Source organism: Medicago sativa, chromosome 8 (genome assembly GCF_051527215.1).
Source record: "Medicago sativa cultivar Bolivia chromosome 8, Bolivia_mono, whole genome shotgun sequence".
Classification (NCBI taxonomy): domain Eukaryota; kingdom Viridiplantae; phylum Streptophyta; class Magnoliopsida; order Fabales; family Fabaceae; genus Medicago; species Medicago sativa.
The window spans coordinates 20382360-20405119 of NC_140756.1; the positions used below are offsets into that span (position 1 = coordinate 20382360).

Genomic DNA, 22760 nt, shown 5'->3' on the forward strand with positions numbered 1-22760 from the left:
TACCTCCCTCCCTCCCTCCCTCCCTCTCTCTCTCTCTCCCTCCCTCTCTCTCCCTCTCCCTCCCTCCCTCCTTCCCTCCCTCAAATATGTTCATGAAGATCACATTCCTGTGGACAAATCTGTGATAAATTGAGGTTTACAAGTCAATCAAGCTTGCTGTTGGCTTCAGCTTGAAAAAATTAATGAAAAAGAAATATTTATTATTAAATCTACCAAAGAACTGAACACTGATTCAAATTAGTCAATCAAGCCTACAAATCAAATTAAGCAACAAAAAATATAAAGAATAATCCTTCAAGAAAAATAAAAATAAAGAATAAGTGATTCAAGTAAACCTCTTCATATCTGTTTCCTGATTCCATCTTTGAGAAACTGGACAAATATGGCTATGTAATGATCCTGATGCATCTTCAAGTTTCCAACAATTGCAGCAGCTTCTCTCCAACACCATTGCTTGTTGTTGAAGTGAAGTGTTTAGTGATTTCACTTCTAGCGAATTTTCCATCTTCATTTCTTTTAACTTCATTAGCCAAACGCTTTTCCACCAAAAGCCTTGGCATTAAGAAGCTGATCAACAATGAATGGTAACAAAACAAGGTTGTTTCCAAATTGCAATGTTTCAATTGCTGAACCCCATCCTGCAGAATGAAACAATGATCCACCAATAGATGAATGTGTTAATATCTCTTGTGGTATCCATCCCATGTAAACAAGTCCTCTATCACTTCTCCTTTCATTGAAACCAATAGGTAGAAAATCTTCATCATTAAGCTATTTCAAAAACTTGTTCCTTGCTCAATTTGCATTCACTCCCAAACCCTACAAAAACAATCGATTTTGCTGCTTGCTTATCAAGCCACTCGAAACCGTAGTCTCTGATCTTGATCCTATTATTGATCACGATCCATCAAAAATTCCTCTGTGACATCTCTACAGTCAACAAACCTATAGGAATCACATGCTTCCCAATTATTTTCTTGTATAGATTCAGATATTCATCTTCAATCTCATAGCAACTGCAGCATATTACAGCTTTAACAACATCAATTACCTTGATAAGCATGTCAATACCACTAACCTCGGAAGCATTGTTTTGATGGACACTCTTAGAAAATGCAACTGCCTCATTTCTGGTATAAGCAACAGATGATGAAAACGTCACCCATTTGGGGTCGATGTTAAACTCTCTGGCAAGTAGCAAGCTTTCATTGTATTACTTGGTGGTCCAAGGAATACTAATGCTGCGGCCGAGACAACAGAATATTATATTAACTTTACATGAAACTCTTCTGCAATATCTACTATCCAATGAGGATTAATCACGTATTATCCAATTAGGTAACCTATTGGATACTAATTGTTTCACTGGATTTTCGAGTTTATATATGCTTGTTCTAAGTATTGAATCTTATCAAATGGAATCTCCATAATTGCTTCAGTACCTTCTGGCAAGAGATGTTTGTTTAATGATTGTAATGGAATTTCTACTAAATCTTAAAAGTTTTTCCCTACCATCTAATCATATCTCATCATAGTGTCACTTTGTGTTGTGAATTCGATGAGAAACACACCAATAATAAACTTGATGTGTGGAGCAAGTGATAATCAGGCAACCAAAACAAAGTTTATCGAAGTTATAATCACAAACAAAAGTAGAAAACAACGAGAGAGAAAAGAAGAGAGAACACAAAAGAATTTGTTGACCCAGTTCGGTCCAAATTGACCTAGTCTGGGGGAGAGAGCAGCCCTCCGTTTCACTATAATCATGAGTAACTTTACAAAAGAGATATCAATGGGTTACAAGAATAAGTCTCCCGCCTAATTCTACCCAAAGCCTCAATCTCTTCCCGTGACCAAGAGACTCAATCCTAATAGTGTTTCCCAAGGTGAATCAACCCTCAAACCCTAGTGTTTGTTGCCAAGAGACAAACTCTATACAAACCCTAGTTTTGTTGATGCCTTTCTAAACCCTTGTTTCAGCCCCCTCTATCTAAAGGTTTACTCTGATACAAAGTCTATATTTATAGTAAAAGAATCCTCAATAAAACTGGAACAAATCTAGGCCCAAAAATACGTTTCTGTTTTATTTCCTGCTGTCAAAATCGGCAATCGTGCTCACCAAATCGGCCACCGATAAATGTCGAACCAGAAGCTCAAATAAAACAGGTCAAAATCGGCCACCGTACCCTGAAAATCGGTTTCCAGAATTCCAATTTCTTCAATTTTGAGGCACTTTCACAATAATTTGTGTGATATATAATTAGATGATAATGTAACATTTTACACTAGTGATAGTGATAGTACATATTTATTTGTGTCAAAAAAAAGATAGTACCTATTTATTAAACTCAGTTTAATTATATCAAAAGTTGTTGATTAAAAATAAATGAAAAGGAATTATACTTCAAAAGTGATAAATAATTGCTTCTATTTAAATTTCATTTTAACGACAGAATTAAGGCTGATTTATCAAACAATAAATCAAATTTTGAAATTGTTAAACTAAAGTGGTTAATGAGTTTCAATTAAAGACGAATTATTCGAAAGAATAGAAGTTCAAACCGTGGTTGTAACGACTTTTGTTCAGACTTTACTTATTTCTTCACCAAGCTTCAAATGACTAGAGTCACCAAATTCCTTTTTTATATGAAAGTGGAAAAAAAAGGTACACGAGAAAAGAAAATTAGTACCTCAAAAAGAAACTCTGAAAGCATCCGTAAGCATAACTGTGGAAAGACAATAGACAGGTTCATGAACAATGACCAAAGGTTTCTCCCATTTGCTCCAAGTTTTGCTAAAATATTTGCACATTGATTCCCTTCACAAGGAATATGATGCAAGGTAATGTTCCATTCTTTCGCCAACAACTCATGAATATCCACTAAAAGGTTGGCAAAATGATGAAAGCCGGATAACGGGTTATAACTGCTAGTTTTCTATTTGACAGTGAAATAGTGACATTGTTCATGTGCGGCTCTGATACTTACGTCACATCATTTCATTTCTCAAGGATTAACAGATAACACAACACATGAGGACATTTGTTTACCCCTAAAAGTAATTATCTTGTCAGCTGATCACGATAGATAGTCGATTAAATTTTATGTGAGGAAACCTCTCAGTCGAGGAAAAGTTAGGCCATTCCTAAGGATGCATTTAGTATGGGACAATGAAAGATTTTTCCACCGTAAAAAAGTTTGCTTTTTACCTCCACGTGACAGTCAAACAAGTTGTTTTTATTTTGTTTGCTTTTTCAATGATTACAAGAACTAATGTTTAATAGTATTAACAAATTTGCTCCTCATCCCATGTTTTTATGAAATCAAATATCCTTCTCACCCATTTACACATAAATGATTGGGAGCCCCTAACATGGACCCCAAATTAAAGGGACCATGGATGAACCTCAACAAATGACCTACACCAGCCAGTCACAGTTATTGTTTTTTCTGGGGAAAACTCCCTTTTTCTATAGAAAAGTTATTGATGGAAAATATCAAAGTATTCGATCTTTTTTTGTTAAAGTTGTAAATCTTAATCCATTATTCAGGATGTGATTTACTAATCTTTGATTAAAAAAAACATGAGAAAGACAACCATTATAAATTTTCTTAATTAAGATCTAGTGTTGAAAAATTGAAGCTTGAAAAACCATTAGAGATGAGCCTGAACAGCCACACAAAGAAAATCAAATTTTTATTCTTCTCACAATATCGGGTTGGTTTCATGAGAGCCTCTATGTTCAAAAATGTTGTCCATGGAAACTGGATCGAAATCAAAATTGTTGAACAAAAGGAGTGGCATTGGAAAGAGAAATGTCGATGTTGTTGAAACAAAAATGGAGCTTTTTGTTCCTAAAACGGTTCCTAATCCAATAGACTCTAATAAAGTTTTGATAATGCACCAAAAAGAACGAGTTCTGTTCTTGATTCCTCAGGAGTAGAGACAAAGTGGAAGTGAAGAGTTTGAATCCTTACAACAAAGAGGAAGAGAGTTTCCGATGTAACTTTTAATTTCACAGGGATAAGGAATGGGTCATGACAGTGGAAGATGGAGGAATTGAGAGATGGGTTGTATTTGATTTTTGAGTGTTTGAAAAGATGAAAGGTTTTTTTGAATAATTTTATTTTCCCAAAAAAAGATGACAGACTGTTGTAGGTCATTTGTTGAGGTTCACCCATGGTCCTTTTAATTTGGGGTCTATATTTTTATACGTTCCATGATAGTTTTTTTTTTGTTTACAAATGTTCCATGATAACTTATAAGCATGTTAATTCACCAAAGAAAAATTATATGTTCCAAACATCGGAAATCGGCCACCGTGCCCTGAAAATCGGCCACCGATTTTCATCTTCCAGAATTCCAATTTCTTCAATTTTGAGGCACTTTCACAACACTTTGTGTGAGATATAATTAGATGATAATGTAACATTTTACTCTAGTGATAGTGACAGTACATATTTATTTGTGTCCCAAAAAAAGATAGTACCTATTTATTAAACTCAGTTTAATTATATCAAAAGTTGTTGATTAAAAATAAATGAAAAGGAATTATACTTCAAAAGTGATAAATAATTGCTTCTATTTAAATTTCATTTTAACTACAGAATTAAGGCTGATTTATCAAACAATATATCAAAATTCTGAAATTGTTAAACTAAAGTGGTTAATGAGTTTCAATTAAAGACGAATTATTCGAAAGAATACAAGTTCAAACCGTGGTTGTAACGAGTTTTGTTCAGAATTTACTAATTTCTTCACCAAGCTTCAAATGACTAGAGTCACCAAATTCCTTTTTTATATGAAAGTGGAAAAAAAAGGTACACGAGAAAAGAAAATTAGTCCCTCAAAAAGTCACTCTGAAAGCATCCGTAAGCATAACTGTGGAAAGACAATAAAGAGGTTCATGAACAATGAGCAAATGTTTCTCCCATTTGCTCCAACTTTTGCTAAAATATTTGCACATTGATTCCCTTCGCAAGGAATATGATGGAAGGTAATGTTCCAGTCTTTCACCAACAACTCATGAATATCCACTAAAAGGTTGGCAAAATGATGAAAGTCGGATAGCTGGTTATAAATGCTAGTTTCCTATTTTACGGTGCAATATTGACATTGTTCATGTGCGGCTCTGATACTTACGTCACATCGTTTCATTTCTCAAGGATTAACAGATAACAACACATGAGGACATTTGTTTACCCCTAAAAGTAATTATCTTGTTAGCTGATCACGATAGATAGTCGATTTAATTTTATGCGAGGAAAGCTCTCAGTCGAGGAAAAGTTAGGCCATTCCTAAGGATGCATTTAGTATGGGACAATGAAAGATTTTTCCACCATAAAAAAAGTTTGCTTTTTACCTCCACGTGACAGTCAAACAAGTTGTTTTTATTTTGTTTGCTTTTTCAATGATTACAAGAACTAATGTTTAATAGTATTAACAAATTTGCTCCTCACCCCATGTTTTTATGAAATCAAATATCCTTCTCACCCATTTACACATAAATGATTGGGAGCCCCTAACATGGACCCCAAATTAAAGGGACCATGGATGAACCTCAACAAATGACCTACACCAGCCAGTCACATTTATTGTTTTTTCTGGGAAAAACTCCTTTCTTCTCTAGAAAATTTATTGATGGAAAATATCAAAGTATTCGATCTTTATTTGTTAAAGTTGTAAATCTTAATCCATTATTCAGGATGTGATTTACTAATCTTCGATAAAAAAAAAACATGAGAAAGACAACCATTATAAATTTTCTTAATTAAGATCTAGTGTTGAAAAATTGAAGCTTGAAAAACCATTAGAGATGAGCCTGAACAGCCACACAAAGAAAATCAATTTTTTATTCTTCTCACAATATCGGGTTGGTTTCATGAGAGCTTCTTTGTTCAAAAATGTTGTACATGGAAACTGGATCGAAATCAAAATTGTTGAACAAAAGGAGTGGCATTGGAAAGAGAAATGTCGTTGTTGTTGAAACAAAAGTGGAGCTATTTGTTCCTAAAACGGTTCCTAATCCAATAGACTCCAATAAAGTTTTGTTAATGCACCAAAAAGAACGAGTTCTGTTCTTGATTCCTTAGGAGTAGAGACAAAGTGGAAGTGAAGAGTTTGAATCCTTACAACAAAGAGGAAGAGAGTTTCCGATGTAACTTTTAATTTCTCAGGGATAAGGAATGGGTCATGGCAGTGGAAGATGGAGGAATTGAGAGATGGGTTGTATTTGATTTTTGAATGTTTGAAAAGATGAAAGGTTTTTTGAGTAATTTTATTTTCCCAAAAAAAGATGACAGACTGTTGAGGTTCACCCATAGTCCTTTTAATTTGGGGTCTATATTAGGGGCTCCCTAAATGATTTTACATGTAAATGATTTCTTTTTGTTGATAAATATCTAACTTTTTTTTTATTGATGTTTGAAACTTTTTTTCCTTAAAAAAAAAGTTTTAACCACATTTGCTGTTAATTTTTTTTAAGGACATTTGCAATTAATATTTAATTTTTATACGTTCCATGATAGTTTTTTTTTTTTGTTTACAAATGTTCCATGATAACTTATAAGCATGTTAATTCACCAAAGAAAAATTATATGTATACGAAAATGAAGTTGCATGTATTGTTATGAGACCGTGAACAAAGCTAACTTAGCTTGAATAATTCAAAGCTAACTATGATGACTTGAATGAAAAGGAATTATACTTCAAAAGTGATAAATAATTGCTTCTATTTAAATTTCATTTTAATGACAGAATTAAGGCTGATTTATCAAACAATAGATCAAATTCTGAAATTGTTAAACTAAAGTGGTTAATGAGTTTCAATTAAAGACGAATTATTCGAAAGAATATAAGTTCAAACCGTAGTTGTAACGATTTTTGTTCAGACTTTACTTATTTTTTCACCAAGCTTCAAATGACTAGAGTCACCAAATTCCTTTTTTATATGAAAGTGGAAAAAAAGGAACACGAGAAAAGAAAACCAGTCCCTCAAAAAGACACTCTGAAAGCATCCGTAAGTATAACTGTGGAAAGACAATAGAGAGGTTCATGAACAATGACCAAAGGTTTCTCCCATTTGCTCCAAGTTTTGCTAAAATATTTGCACATTGATTCCCTTCGTAAGGAATACGATGCAAGGTAATGTTCCAGTCTTTCGCCAACAACTCATGAATATCCACTAAAAGGTTGGCAAAAAAAAAAGGTTTGGCAAAATGATGAAAGCCGTATAACTGGTTATAACTGCTAGTTTCCTATTTTACGGTGCAATAATGACATTGTTCATGTGCGGCTCTGATACTTACGTGACATCATTTCATTTCTCAAGGATCAACAAATAACACAACGCATGAGGACATTTGCTTACCCCTAAAAGTAATTATATTGTCAGCCGATCACGATAGATAGGCGATTAAATTTTATGCGAGGAAACCTCTCAGTCGAGGAAAAGTTACATTCCTAAGGATGCATTTAGCATGGGACAATGAAAGATTTTTCCACCATAAAAAAAGTTTGATTTTTACCTCCACGTGACCGTCAAACAAGTTGTTTTTATTTTGTTTGCTTTTTCAATGATTACAAGAACTAATGTTTAATAGTATTAACAAATATGCTCCTCATCCCATGTTTTTATGAAATCAAATATCCTCCTCACCCATTTACACATAAATGATCTTACATGTAAATGATTTCTTTTTGTTGATATCTAACTTTTTTTTATTGATGTTTAAAACTTTTTTTCCTTAAAAAAAATGTTTTAACCACATTTGCTATTAATTTTTTTTAAGGACATTTGCAATTAATATTTAATTTGTATACGTTCCATGATAGTTTTTTTTTGTTTACAACTGTTCCATGATAACTTATAAGCATGTTAAATCACCAAAGAAAAATTATATGTTCCAACAGTTGTTTAAATTTTTTCTAACTCCACCAATTCTCATTTGACATGAAATTGATTTTTTTTATTCATAAAAGTTTAATTAATGTTTGTTTAAACAATTGACCGTGATTTGCTTCTATTTTTTTTTTTATAAATGCTTATTGAAGAGATTGTTGAGTGAATCGAAGTTGCCAAACATCGGCGTTATTAAAAAAAAAATGAAGTTGCATGCATTGTTATGAGACCGTGAGCAAAGCTAACTTAGCTTGAATAATTCAAAGATAACTATGATGACTTGATTGTGTTCTTAGAAGAACGAAGAAGAGCTGGAATTTTTATTTCAACTATGCCACCTTAAATGCACCCCATTCCTAGTAAAGTCGGGTGATGAGAGTTGCAAAAGCCTCACACTGTGTCAAAACATGCACTAAAATCACAACTAGTGTAAATTGTATATTATTTTTTTTATTAATTAAAAAGTTGTGACATATGTATGAAGAGTAAGACTTTGATGGATGTCAACCGATAATATAAACAAGTTTTTCACTACTATCTAAATATATATAATAGTGTCACTTTGTGAAATATAATTAGATGATATAAACTATCGATAGTACATATTTATTAAAGTCGAAGTTTAATTATATCTAAAGTTGTTGATTGAAAATAAATGAAAAAGAACTATACTTCAAAAGGGATAAAGACGAACTAGAGTCCTCTTCCTATAGAGGATACCATACACACAAATATTCTAAAATTCATAAGCAGTGTTTGCGTGTAGCAAATGTGTTTCAAAACGTTTAATATACAAACTTTGTTTGTTAAGATCATGGTACCATATATACTAATCGCATGAAATGTTAAGATTTTCCCAGATTACAGTATAGCAACTTGCTTCAACCATAAATTATCAACAAGTACATGAACATTCACAAAATTATCTAAGAATAAGTTTCTGGCTTATAAAGGAAAAATTCTCAATTCAACACAACAACATCAAGCCTTTGATTTTCTATGGCGGTTTCATGGATTCTCACTTTCTAAATATTACCTTTTATATCTTTCAAGAATAAGTATTACCTTTTATATACTTTTTTTTTTGGCTACGTAAAGGAAAAAACGAACACGAAAAAAGGAAAGCAAGTCTCTCAAAAAAGACACTCCCAAAGCATCTGAAAACATAGCGGTGGAAATACAAGAGAGGTACATGAACAACTACCAAAGGTTCCGCGCCATTTACTTCAAGTTTTGCTAAAAAATTCACACATTGATTTCCTTCGCGAAGAATATGATGGAAACTAATGTTCCAATCTTTCGTAAAAAATTCTTGAATATCCGCTAAAAAGTTGGCAAAATGATGATACCTATCGGAATAGAGGGAGAAACAAACAGAATGAAAGAAGATATCTCGACTGGAGTTATTTAAATGAAACAGTGACCTAATGATTAGAAGATATATCGCTCAATTCGTTAAGAAAGTCAAGGTTATTGTTGGGGTAAGTGAATTGGCAAGAGTTAATTAAAATCTGACATATCGCAAGCCGGATAAAAAGTTATAATTGGTAGTTTCCTGATTTACAGTGCAATGATGACATTGTTCACGCGCGACTCCGATACTTACGTCGCATCATCTTATTTCTCAAGGACCAATAGATAATACAACGCAAGAGTACATTTGTTTGCACCTGAAAATAATTATCATGTTAGCCAATCTCGACATATAGGCGATTAAACTTATGCATGCAAACCTCTTTGCTAAGGTTTAACATTGTAGTCATGTCATTTGGCTAATATGCAATAGTTTTACTATAAATACTCATTTCATACATCGTAATTAACACATCAAATATATCAAACAAACTTATTTCACATAACCAAAACGACCATACCTAATGCTCTACTAGAGAAGTTAAGAAACACACAAATAAGAGACATAGTTCCTCCCTCACTGTCAAATTTTTAAAGCAAAGGAAATCAAATTTAAGGATATTCAGTCGAACCTCGACTAAAGTCTTTCTCCATCAACAATATCATAATCTTATCGAGGTTTAGAATGCTTGTTCATGATCTACTTGTTTTGAGGACTGAATTCATATTTTTAACATCTGGACACGGTTGACCAATTTAATTTGAAGTTGGAAATTAATCGTTCATTTTTTTTTATTAAATTGCATTTTTTTCCTTTGTATCCTTGTTCGGGGATTGTTGTATCACATTTGTTTTCTTTATAGTGTCTTTCAGATTTTCCTTATTATTGATCAATTGCTTACAGGTTAACACAATTATAAATCTCATGAGAAAGACAAGAAGAAAATGAGAGAGATATATTATTTTGTATATTAAATTGAAAATGGGAACCGGATCCTCTCCTTCAAAGTTGTATCCTTCTCTCTCCTTCCTCAATCCTTAGCCATATGATCATCTAACGGTACACAAATTAAATGACAAAAAATAAAAATAAATAATCAAAAACACAACACTCTGAAATTTGTTGGGTGATATATTGCAACTCAACTCAACAAAAATTACGGTAGTACAATAGATAGGTGTGGAAACAATACAATCCTATGATGAGCAATTTAGTAGAAATATCTCTTATTGTCCTAAACTTAGTCTCCATTCCCTCACAAATTCTAAAAGAAAAAAAGAAGATATATTGATTTTTTTTTAAACTCAAATTTTGATTTTTCAATTTTTTTTTAAGGGGATCAAATTTTTTATGAAAAATCCAAATGTAAATTTTCTAGGACATAATTAAATAAGTATAAATATTTTTAAAAGGATAAAACGATAATTCCATATACTACTTAGGAGTATGATGTGTGACTTAAGGGGGTATATGGGAGATAGTATTTGATAATTTAGAAAGCCCATTGAAATACAAATACAAATAATTTGAGTATTACTTTTCCCACCCTACTGCCTTCTCGCGCGCCCTGCAAAAATTCCAAAAATACCCCTGGTCTGGATTTTGTTTTCCGAACCAGATTGTTAGTTACTTTCGGAACATAAAATCTGGATCAGATGTTGTGCGCTTTTTTGTGTCTTTCTTTGATGTCAAGAGTCTCTGTTGACCGTTATATGAACCACACACAAGCTGAAATGCTATTGCAGGGTTCATATTAACGGTCAACAATGACCATGACACCACCGACACCCCTAAAAAACTAAAAAAGTTTGAAGAAAATTGAAGAAAAGAGGTGAAGTGAAGAATAGAGGTATTTGTTGAAGATGGAAGCCTATTTATAGCCTTAAACAAGTCCTAGGTCATTAATACAGTCAATGAAAACGTGTTAGTGGTTGTAACCGTCCAAACCCAAATTAATTATTCTCTTTCAAAAGAATCCAATGCTGAAGCGTTCCGGATTTTACATTCCGGAATGTCCTTAGCCCTACAGGAAGTGCCAACTTTCCCCTCGTTCACCATTATCGCATTAATCCGGAAAGTATATTCAGGAAACCAAAGGTACATTCCGGATTGTATATTCCGGAACGCATCAGTGTCATGGCCGGTGGTCTGCCCCACAAGTTTTTGACAGTGGTCAAGTAAAAAAAACGTGTTTTACCACGTTTTTTGACTGCATTTATGGCTTCCCAACCATTTTTCACCCACCCCTCCCTATAAATACCCTTCCAAACCCCACCATTTCTCACACCATCCATCTCCTCCTCTTCTTCCTTCTATAACCGTGGTTTTCCATCGTTGACCTTTCATAGATAAGGGCCTCGTTAAAAACTTTCAGGGTTTGTATGAACGGTCAATGAGGATGGAACCGCGCTGCAACGAAGGGCGATTCATCTGAGGGTCATGTGGGTCAGTGTGGTTCTTAGCTCCGCCTGTCTGGGCGTAAGTCTGAGCACCCCCCACCTTCCTCAGGAGCATTTGTTTCTTCTTCCCGCCCTCCTCTTCCCTCCTCCTCCGGTTTTCCTCCAATAGCCAAGCTACTGCTATGTCCTATCACATAGCAGTGGTTAGGCTCTTAGGAGATTAGAATTAGGCTCTTAGGAGATTAGAAATAGATTTAGGATCTTATGTAATAAGCTTAAAAAGCTTGAAAATTATTGTAATGTATTGTTCATATATTAATAAAATGAGTTGTTTTTATGTTTGTGTCTTTTTATTTCTGTTTTTTATTTTATTCGGATTTTATTTTACGAATTGTAGAGCTTAAAATTGCAAAAGTTCTGCTAAAATACTATTCCAGATTTAAAATCCGGAAACATCTGAAGAATACTAACAATACGTTCCGGAATACGAAATCCGGACCAAGGGTAAAATTGAAAAAAAATAGGGCGCGCGAAAAAAGGCATAGGTGGAAAAAGTAATACTCAAATAATTTTTATCTACCAAAAAACTACAATTATTTTTTGGCCTTCTTCACTTTACACTTACACTTCATTTCCCAGAAAATAAACCCTACACTACACCGTCGTCGCCGTTCACTACGCCCTTCACTTCCGGTGGCCATTTCTCTATTTCGCAGTTCGTCCGTCGAACGCCGCCACGCCATTCACCTTCGCACAATTAGGTTTGTCCATTGAACCTTCTGCTTCGTGATTCCGTTTCATTCCTTTGCAGAACCCTATTTCTTCTTCCATTCATACATTTCTTTTGTCTTCAATCATTCTTCTGCTTCTCGATTGATTCCTCATGCTTCTGAATCATTGATTTTATATATTTCTGTTTAGTAAATTTAATTGTTCATTTTCTTTGTTTGTTAATTCACTCTTGATTGTTGATTGTTAATTCAATTGTTAATTTTGGTTGTTACTTTTGTTCCTTATTCTTTTTGATTCCACTTTGTTTTTAAGGAAACTTGAAATGCTCGTGTTTTATGCTTCTTCATACATGTTTTCCTTTGGATTTGTGAAATTAATGTTTTTTGTGATTCCAAAATCTGGGTGTTAGGGTCTGTTACTTTCAGTTAGGGAAAAATTACACTGAATTTTCTATGCTTTATATGGTGCTTTCTTAAATTCATCATACATTGCTCTCATGTATCATGCGGATCAAATTTTGAAGTTTAAAGTAACTTGCAATGGTTTTTTTGAGTGTTGGTTTATTCAGATTACTTGCTCTTAACATGAAACATATAGATTTGTATAGGTTATTGATTATTTATGCTTCATTATGGGCCTGTTTGGATAAACAGCTTGATAATCGCTTATGTGTAAGTTCACATAAGCTATTAATCAAAAACATCCGTCATTTTTGTACCATACCCTCTCTTTTCTTCATACGTACTTAGGGTTTATCATTTTATTTAATTATTCCACGTTTTTTAATTCTTAAACCTTCAAGTTTCGATACTGATTCGTGTTCTTCAATTTGCAGATTGTTTAACCATGTCTGCTACTAGGTTTTCCAATTTCAGTGTCCCAAATGTTCAAAATCATCATTCTAACCCTAATGGGTCATTGAAAATTTCAAGAATTACATGTTCTTCTGGTGTGCCTTTGCAAACTATTGTAAGAGTTGGTGGTTTAGGAGTCGGTGAGTATTAAATTTATTGAAGTTTTTGGTATCTTTCCTTTTATTAGACCTTTGGTTTTCTATAATGTTGATGGAGGCATGAATATTGTTGTTAAGATTGTAGATTTAATAAAAGTTGACACTTGATCCCATTAGATTGTAGAAAGTGATATATAGTGTGACAAGTTCCACTTTGCTTATATTATTAAAGAGCACCAAATATCACAAATTAAGTTAAAATTGTTTTATAATCCTTTGGCACATTCTATTTTTGTGAAATATTTGGTATTTCCTATTGAAGGATCGAATGAGAATGTGCTGGTCATTTCTTAATCTTTCTTTGTCTTATACAGGACTTGCTACTGCTTTTGGGGCCAGACACGTACTTGGCAATGTGTTCAGCGGTTTATCCTTGCCCTTCTCAGTTGGAGATACAATAAAAGTACGTTGATTTATTAGATGATTGATGACTAGATGTAAATTAGTGATTGTTCCAGTTTACTTTGTTATGGGAAATTTGATTTTCTGAACCATGGACTCGCTATCTGTTTTACGCTTGTATGCCGTATTTGGAATCAAGTTTTCACTATCTGTTTTACGCTTGTATGCCGTATTTGGAATTAAGTTTTTTAGGGGAAGAATGTTTTAGGGGAAGAATGGCAATTATTTGTTACATTCAGGGGTAACAATCATATTATACTTATTATTGGTGCCTTGTTCTAAGTGTAGATTTTGTATTATAGAACTAGTATGTAGTGCATGTATAGATATTGCATGTACATCCAAGGGTAGAGTCATGGTTAAAACATTTGAGGGGCCAAAGTTAGAACAACATTAGGTAAGTTTTTTTTTTTTTAATTAAGTAAAGTAAAATTTGGAGGATACCAACAGATTTATTACTAGGATATGAGACTATTAGACTATCAGTGATAATGCAAAGAGAATTTTATGAAATTCGGAAATTTTGGAATATTTGGTGAGCTCTATTATGCTTCAATAAAGATGTGATATTTCTTGAATGTGTCTGAGAAATTGTGAAAACTGCAGGATGGATCGATAGAGGGTCAAGTGGTGGATATTGGTCTTACTTACACATCATTGCTTAGTCCTGAGGACTTCGAAGTCATTGTGCCGAACTCATTATTTTCTAGCGAGGTAGGCCTTCCTTTTCCCCTCTTTTTTTTTTTGAGGGATTCTGACAGGCTCACTTTCCTGCAGTCGCTTCAGCAAAGCAGAAAAATAGGTCACACAATAGTCAGTCCTACTTTATTGCTTTGCTTCTTTCTTTCTCTGACCGCATATATGCATTGACTTTGAAAGAGCCTTATCTGTTATGAACACTCAAACATTCCAAATCAATCATGTTGTTCTCTGGTACAAATTTATCATACAAAAATAGAAAATACAACTCGTTGCAAAATGCCCACTGCATGTCTGTTGTGCATGGTTGAGTCTAGTATTTTGACCAAGAGTATTCTCTATTCTCCAATGCCTCTTTGACTTATAGTTCTGTTGTTTGACTTTCCAAGCAATAGTTTGAGCAGGCTTCTAGATTCCAGGGATCCTTCTTCTCCTTGGTGTTTTTTAAATCACAATTTAATAGTTTGAGCAGGCTCATAGTTCTTATAATATAAATCTATGTATAAATCTGTTGTTCCATCTTACTAGATTCCAGGGATCCTTCTTCTCCTTGGTGTTTTTTAAATCACAATTTGTATGTTACTAAATATATGAATATGAATACATCATGGAAGAAAGAAGTGTTGTATGTGTATGTATTTCAAACAATATCAAATGATTCAACAATGCATTACCATTCGACGAAAAAAAAAATATGCATTACCATGTTGTGCTTCTTCATGGTCTGATTTTGATGTTGTCATTACTCTTGTCTCTGAACGTTATTTTCATCATCGGTTTTCAAACTGAGGCTAAGTTATCTTATTGCACCTGTATTTTAAATTCATTTTATGATTCATTTATTTGGGGTTTGAATATATCTGAGGAAACTTTCTCCAGAGGATATGTAAATTTTGAAGCTGATACCTCACATTTACACGTCTGTATGTGCAAACTGATGCATAAGTTGTTGCCTTATAATCTCAATAATCTTTTCCTTGCTTATGTTGTTGTTGCTCTTATGATTATGACAGCTTGCCTCTTCAGTCATCATGGTTACAACTTACAACCCTCTTTTCCATGCTAATTTTGTAGGTAATTGTGAACAAACCCCGTGCTGATTATCATGCCATTACTACCAAAATCCCTTTTCACACTAAGGATTTTAGTAAGATTTCCCATATATCGAATGATATAAAAGGCATGTTAACATCAAATGCAAAAGTTTTCTTGGGAAAAGATGTTCCCCGTTGTTTCTTGTCACGCATAACAAGTAAATATGCAGAACTGACTCTTGAATACAACCTCAAGAACATGGTACGCCACTAATCTGAGTCTCTGAATTAATTTTTATCCATATTATGCTTGCTTCACACTAAACGACTCAATGATTCGTTTGTTTTTAAAATGCCTTGGGAATACTTATTCTCGAATTACTTTATGAAAGATTTAACGTAGAAGCATATTGATATTTGAAACACCAACCTATTACCTCCGGGGTGTGCTAGTCAGAAAATAAACAACAGAGATATAATTTTCTTTCAATTTTCTTTGCTTCATCCTTTATTGCATTTGTTTGACTTTCCTGCTTGTTATTCTTTCCTATTGAAAAGGAGTAATGCAAGCTTGTTATTCTTTCCTATTGAAAAGGAGTAATGCAAAAGATATCTGAGTGTATCTTAATTGGAATCATCAAATTCAGATAATAATATAGTTTATCTAATTGAAAAGCATCACATAGAAGTAATGGCATTGCCAAGTGGCCAAGAAGGCATATAGAAGCATTGTGGTTTGGTTTAGACATATATATAGAAAACTATTAGAAGCGGTATGGAGGGTTGCTGATATGTTAAAGTTTATATTTTTAGTATGTTTTTTTTGTTTGACAAACACTCGATGTGTCATGTTGCATCGTGAGTTTGAGTGGAAGTGTTGGATAGTAAGTTATTGGGCCTATGCTATTGGGCCATTTAGGCTTCTATTGGGACCTATTCTATTGAAACCCTAACCGTCATTGTTCTCTTCTCTGGAACCCTAGATTGTTAACATGATGATAGAGGTTGAGGGAGACCATAGAAAGAACAGGCTAAACCATTTAATTTTTTTTAGAGGTAAATAGTCTATTTTAGGACCTAATATATAACATGAATTTTATAACATCGATTGCTCTACATGACCGACTTCATCTAATAGGTAAATCTAAAAAGTAATTGTTGTGTTTATTGCATTTCGAACAAAGGTCCACTATAATGTTTTTCTATGTTCTGCCCTTTGCTAACAAGTCCTGTTGTTTGCATTGGTTTGTTTATGTCATACATTTTTATCCTTTAATTCCACCATTTTTGGTTCTACATCTTTTTAACTCTCTTTTTTTTCTCATATTATTCTTTCTTTCAGCGCAAAGACTTGTTCTACTATGCACAACAGGATATTCTGCTACAAGCAATTCGGATCATTGAAAATCATGGTGTTGCTATTGGAGGAAGCAAACGTAATGACACTATTTAAGACGTGTTAAGCTTTAGTTTTAAAATGTACAAAGTCTGCAACTATACTAAGTGTGTGTTTGGTAACGCGTTTGAGCACTGAAAACGTGGGTTTGAGCACTGAAAACGTGATTTTTTGCTTTTTAAGATGTTTGGGTTGTTTGAGTGAAAATTGATTCTACTCCCAAAACGGGATTTCAGTTGAAGCTACAATATGGAGCTTTTGTTGTGGGACTGAATCGATTTTGAATTTTAAAGATGTGTGACATGTTTATCTACCTATATTACCCTTGCCTTATCTGCAACTTGCTTTCTGATTTTCAAAGATCTGCCGCTTTACTGTCGCTTTACTGTTGTTGTGCAAACTGACGATAGGTTGAAGAAGATGCTCTTGGGCTCTTTGTTAGGTTTAACTCACTGGCCCATTAAATTTCTACATAGGCTTTCTATTATTTTTTTATTTTAATTTTTTGGTGCTGATTTGCTTTTCTTCTTTTGGTGAGAGGATTTTTTTTATTGTTAAAAAAAGTTAAAATAATTAAATGAAAAAAGAAATCGGTTGATAAACATATAATTTTTTTTACGTATTACTTAATATATAGTTTTTGGTCTAAACGTTTTACTTAATAAATTATTTTGAAGGAAAATAATCATAGTTAAATATAAAAGTAATGAAATTTAAGTTTGGACCTATTTTGGTAATTATGCACTTAAAAGCAATTTTGATTCAACATATCCAAACATCATTACTCCCTTTGTTTCAAAACGAGTGTCTATAGCCAATTGCACACAAATTAAGGAATGAAATAAAGTAGTCAAATGTCATAGCAATTTTACCAAATTATCCTAATCAACTATTGGTTTGTTTTTCATTAAAGAAAAAATAATAATTTGGAAGTAGTGTAACATAGTAATAATTGAAGGGTACAATTGAAAAGAAAAAGTTATTATTGCATTGGAAACTGAAAGCGACATTCATTTTGAAACAATTTTTTTTGGCTAAAACGACACTCATTTTGAAACGGAGGGAGTAATACATAAGAATCACTTTTAAATGAGTGCATCCAAACATAAATCAATTTACATTCAACTCAATTTTAACTAAACTCAATTATCTCAAACTCAATTCTCTCTAATCAATTCTCTTTCATACCTTGTCTGTTCTGAACGCTCAAACATTCCAAATCAATCATGATTTTCGTTGGTACAAATTTATCATACAAAAATAGAAAATACAACTTGTTGCAAAATGCCCACTGCATGTCTGTTGTGCATAGTTGAATCTAGTATTTAGACCTTAGAGTATTCTCTATTCTCCAATACCTCATCGAGTTATAGTTCTGTTGTTTGATTTTCCAAGTAATAGTTTGAGCAGGCTTCTTATAATCTTGTACTTAAATCTATATATAAATATGTTGTTCCATCTTACTAGATTGCATGGATCCTTCTTCTCCTTGGTGTTTTCTAAATTATGATTTGTATGTTAGTAAATAGATGAATATGGATACATCATGGAGGAAAGAAGTGTTGTATTTGTATGTATTTCATACAATATGTTTGTCACTTCTTATTTAGTGGAATAACATTTGGTCAAATGATTAAAAAATGCATTACCATTCGACTGGGAAAAAAATGCGTTTCTTTCGTGGTCTGATTTTGATGTTGTCTTTACATTTATCTCTGAAGTTCTTTTCTTCAGTTTTCAAACTGAGGCCAAGTTATCTGATTGGCTTACTTGATTGCATGCACCTTTATTTTAAAATCATTTTATAATTCATTTATTTGGGGGTTGAATATATCTGTGAGGAAACTTCTCCAGAGGATATGTACATTTTGAAGCCGATACCTCACATTTGCACATCTGTATGCACAAACTGTTGCATAAGTTGTTGCCTTATAATCTCAATAATCTGTTCCTTGCTTAAGCTGTTGATCTTATGATTGTGACAACTTGCTGCTTCAGTCATTATGGTTACAACTTACGACCCTCTTTTCCATGCTAACTTTGTAGGTAACGATGAACATATCCCGTGCCAGATATCGTGCCATTCTTACCAAAATCCATCTTCAAACTGAGGATTTAAGTAAGATTCGCAGTATATCGAATGATTTAGAAGGCATGTTAACATCAATCCAAAAAATTTCTTCGGAAAAGATGTTCCGCACTGTTTCTTGTCACACATACAAAGTTCAGATGCAGAACTGACTCTTGCATACAACCTCAAGAACATGGTACGCCACTCATCTAAGTCTCTGAATTAATTTTTATCCATATTATGCTTGTTCACACTAAATGACTCAATGATTCCTTTGTTTCTAAAATGCTTTTGGAATAATTATTCACGAATTACTTTATGAAAGATTTGACATACAAGCATATGGATATTTGAAACACCAACCTATTACCTCCGGTGTGCTAGTCAGGAAGTAAACAAAAGATTTATTTAATTGAAAAGCATCACGTAGAAGTATAGTGGTTAACACACACACACACACACACACACACACACACACACACATATATATATAGAAAACTATTAGAAGCACAATATGGAGGGTTGATAATATGTTAAAGTTTATATTTTTAGTATGTTTTTTTTTTTTTTGACAAACTCTCGATGTGTCATGTTGCATCGTGAGTTTGAGGGGAAGTGTTAGATAGTAAGTTATTGGGCCTATGCTATTGAGCCATTTAGGTTTCTATTGGGCCCTATGCTACTGAAACCCTAGCCGTCATTGTTCTTTTCTCTGAAACCTTAGATTGTTAACATGATGATAGAAGATAGTCCAATAATTAGAGGCTGAGGGAGACCATGGAAATAATAGACTAAACCATTTAAAAAAAATTAGAGGTAAATAGTCTATTTTAGGACCTAATATATAACAGGAATTTTATAACATCGATTGCTCTACATGTCCGACTTTACCTAATACGGAAAAACCTGAAAAGTTAATTGTTGTGTTTATTGCTTTTTGAACAAAGTTCCACTATCATGTTTTCTATGTTTCGCACTTTGCTATGTAGTCCTGTTATATACACTGGTTTGTTTATTGTCTTTTTTTTGATAAAGCTAGGAATTCATTATAAGCCAGGAGAGGCCTGAACCTAATACAAACACCAATTCAACAAAACAAAACAAACCAACAATTCAAAATCCACCTAAAAAACATCAAAACAGCAAAACTGAACAAACAAACAAACAGTACAGAATTAAGGCAAATCCAATCTAGCAAAAGACATCCCTAATCTGTCCCTTTCCAGCAGAGATAGAATGAAGGGAGGAGGGGCAGGCCACCACTGAGAGGAGAACCAAGAAAGCCCTTGTCCATGTTTAGCCAAAGAATCTGCAACCATTTTACCTTCCCTATGAATATGCACACAAGAGCAAGTAATGCTTCTACAAAACCGTAAACAGTTTAGCCATCTAGCTCTCATCTGCCAAGGTATCCCCACATTCTTGTGATAAGCATTAACAACTTTAAGAGAATCTGTTTCCAAACAGATGTTACTCAAACACATATCCATAGCTTTTTCTATGGCTGTCATGCAGGCACTGAACTCAGCCTCTATAGGGGAAGCATGCCCAATATTGCTGGATATAGCACCCATGAAAATACCATTGTGATCTCTAATCACAATACCAATAGCACCACAGGATTGAGACCCCACAGAGGAGCCATCACAGTTCAATTTCACAGTTCCATAGCTGGGGGAACTCCAGACAATGTCCTGCATAACTCTGACCCTTTTGACTTTAAAGGAAATATTGAACAGCTTGGAGATTTTATAGTCCTGCATAGTAGATGCTCCATGAACCAGGCTAAGATTGTAACTGAGCTTTACCTCTGCCAGCATACTATTAAAAAGAGTTGTCATGGCCTGTTGCCTGTTGTGGAAGTATCTCATGTTTCTTTCAGTCCAGATGACCCATATAGTGTGAAGTATAGCTGAGTTGAGAATTTGCTGCACCCGTTTGCTCCCCAAACCATCCCTTCCCAGAAGGAGAGTAGCACAATCAGTAAGGTCCAAACTCTGCTCAGTCCCTTTAATCAACCAATCCTAAAGCTGATGAGTAACAGGTCAGGCAAAGAAGATGTGATGGGAAGTTTCATTGTTTTGCATACAGAAGCAACAGACTGAAACAATAGAGCATCCCCTCTTTCTCAAGTTTTCATCTGTGGGGAGCTTATTATGAAGCAGCCTCCATGTTATGAAGGCTCTAGAGGGAGGGGTATATGTGTTCCACAAGAGTTTGGCCCAGGGCACTCTCTGACCAGTTCCAGTCAGGTAAGTATAAGCCAATTTATTTGAAAGTTCACCATCAGTAGCATGCTTCCAGTTTAACTTGTCAGAGAGATGATCAATAGGCAGAGTAACAGAGTAAATTTTTGCAGCTAGTTTGTTTATTGTCATACATCTTTATTCTTTAATTCCACCATATTTGGTTGTACATCTTTTTAACTCTCTTGTTTTGCTCATATTATTCTTTCTTTCAGCGCAAAGATGAGTTCTACTCTGCTCTACAATATATTCTCATCCAAGCAGTTCAAATCATCCAGAGTCATGGTGTTGATTTTGAAAGCATACAACACAAGGACAATTTTTTGGATGCTTGATTTCAAGACATGTTAAGCTTTAGTTTTAAATTCAATAGCCAAACCCTTTTTCACCAAAAGCTTTGCATTAAGAGGCTCAACAATGAATGGTTACACAACAAGGTTGTTTCCAAATTGCAATGTTTCAATAAACCTTTCGGTTGTTACTTTCGACCATATTTCGCTTGTTCTAAGTATTGAATCTTATCAAATGGAATGTCCATAGTTGCTTCAGCACCTTTTGGCAAGAGATGTTTGTTTAATGATTGTAATGGAATTTCTCCTAAATCTAAAAAGTTTTTCGCTAGCATCTAATCATATCTCATCATAGTGTCACTTTGGGTGAAATATAATTAGATGATAATGTAACATTTTACACTAGTGATAGTACATATTTATTTGTGTCCCAAACAAGATAGTTACTATTTATTAAACTCATTTTAATTTATATCAAAAGTAGTTGTTGATTGAAAAAAAAAGAAAGAAAAGGAATTATACTTCAAAAGTGATAAATAATTGCTTCTATTTAAATTTTATTCTAAAGAAAGAATTAAGGCTGATTTATCAAACAATAAATCTAATTCTGAAATTGTTAAACTAAAGTGGTTGATAAGTTTCAGTTAAAGACGAATCATTCAAAAGAATCCAAGTTCAGATTGTGGTTGTAACGATTTTTATTCAGACTTTACTTATTTCTTCACCAAATTTCGAATAACTAGCGTCACCAATTTTTGTTTTCTATGAGAAGGGAAAAAAAAAGGAACACGAAAAAAGAAAAAGGGTAAAAACTAAACTCTTTTGCTTTCCTAACAAATGCCTTTATGGAAAGACACTTTTTTTTTCTTGAAAGATGACAAGACACTTATTAGCGAGACTCTCAAACTATTTTGAAAAGCAAAATTACATTTTTGGTAATTTATTTTAATCTAATTTCAAATAACGATTTGGTCCTTTATATTTTTTTTATTTCATTAATTTACTTATGAATTTCAAGCTTCAAATCTATTACTTTATTTTCTCGTAACCTCTCAATCTTTAAATCCATGATCTTCCATTCATGTTTGCATAAAAATCTTAGATTTAAAACTTAAATATGCAAATGGATCAAAATAGTAAAGACATGTCACCAAATCGGATTAAAAATGCAATCTGACCATTATAAAACAATTATATTATTCTAAGTGATGTAAATTTTTTTTGA

General features: G+C 33.4%; 1 protein-coding gene, 1 long non-coding RNA gene and 1 pseudogene across 2 annotated transcripts; 2 read left to right on the forward strand and 1 right to left on the reverse strand.

Annotated features, from left to right (window-relative positions):
* Positions 1 to 252: 252 nt before the first annotated feature.
* Positions 253 to 11312, reverse strand: LOC146897683 (UDP-glycosyltransferase 91B1-like; annotated as a pseudogene).
* A 943-nt stretch (positions 11313 to 12255) lies between these two features.
* On the forward strand, positions 12256 to 17245 carry LOC146897684 (mechanosensitive ion channel protein 1, mitochondrial-like). Its single transcript, XM_085732134.1, has 6 exons — positions 12256 to 12414; positions 13221 to 13379; positions 13712 to 13800; positions 14406 to 14513; positions 15573 to 15794; positions 16875 to 17245. The coding sequence occupies exons 2-6, from the start codon at positions 13232 to 13234 to the stop codon at positions 16983 to 16985; spliced, it is 678 nt and encodes a 225-aa protein (XP_085588260.1). The 5' UTR covers positions 12256 to 12414; positions 13221 to 13231; the 3' UTR covers positions 16986 to 17245.
* Positions 17246 to 18056: 811 nt separating this feature from the next.
* LOC146897685 (uncharacterized) lies at positions 18057 to 22046 on the forward strand. Its single transcript, XR_015021334.1, has 2 exons — positions 18057 to 19195; positions 21461 to 22046. It is a non-coding gene; the product is annotated as an uncharacterized LOC146897685 (long non-coding RNA).
* The last annotated feature ends 714 nt before the right edge of the window (positions 22047 to 22760 follow it).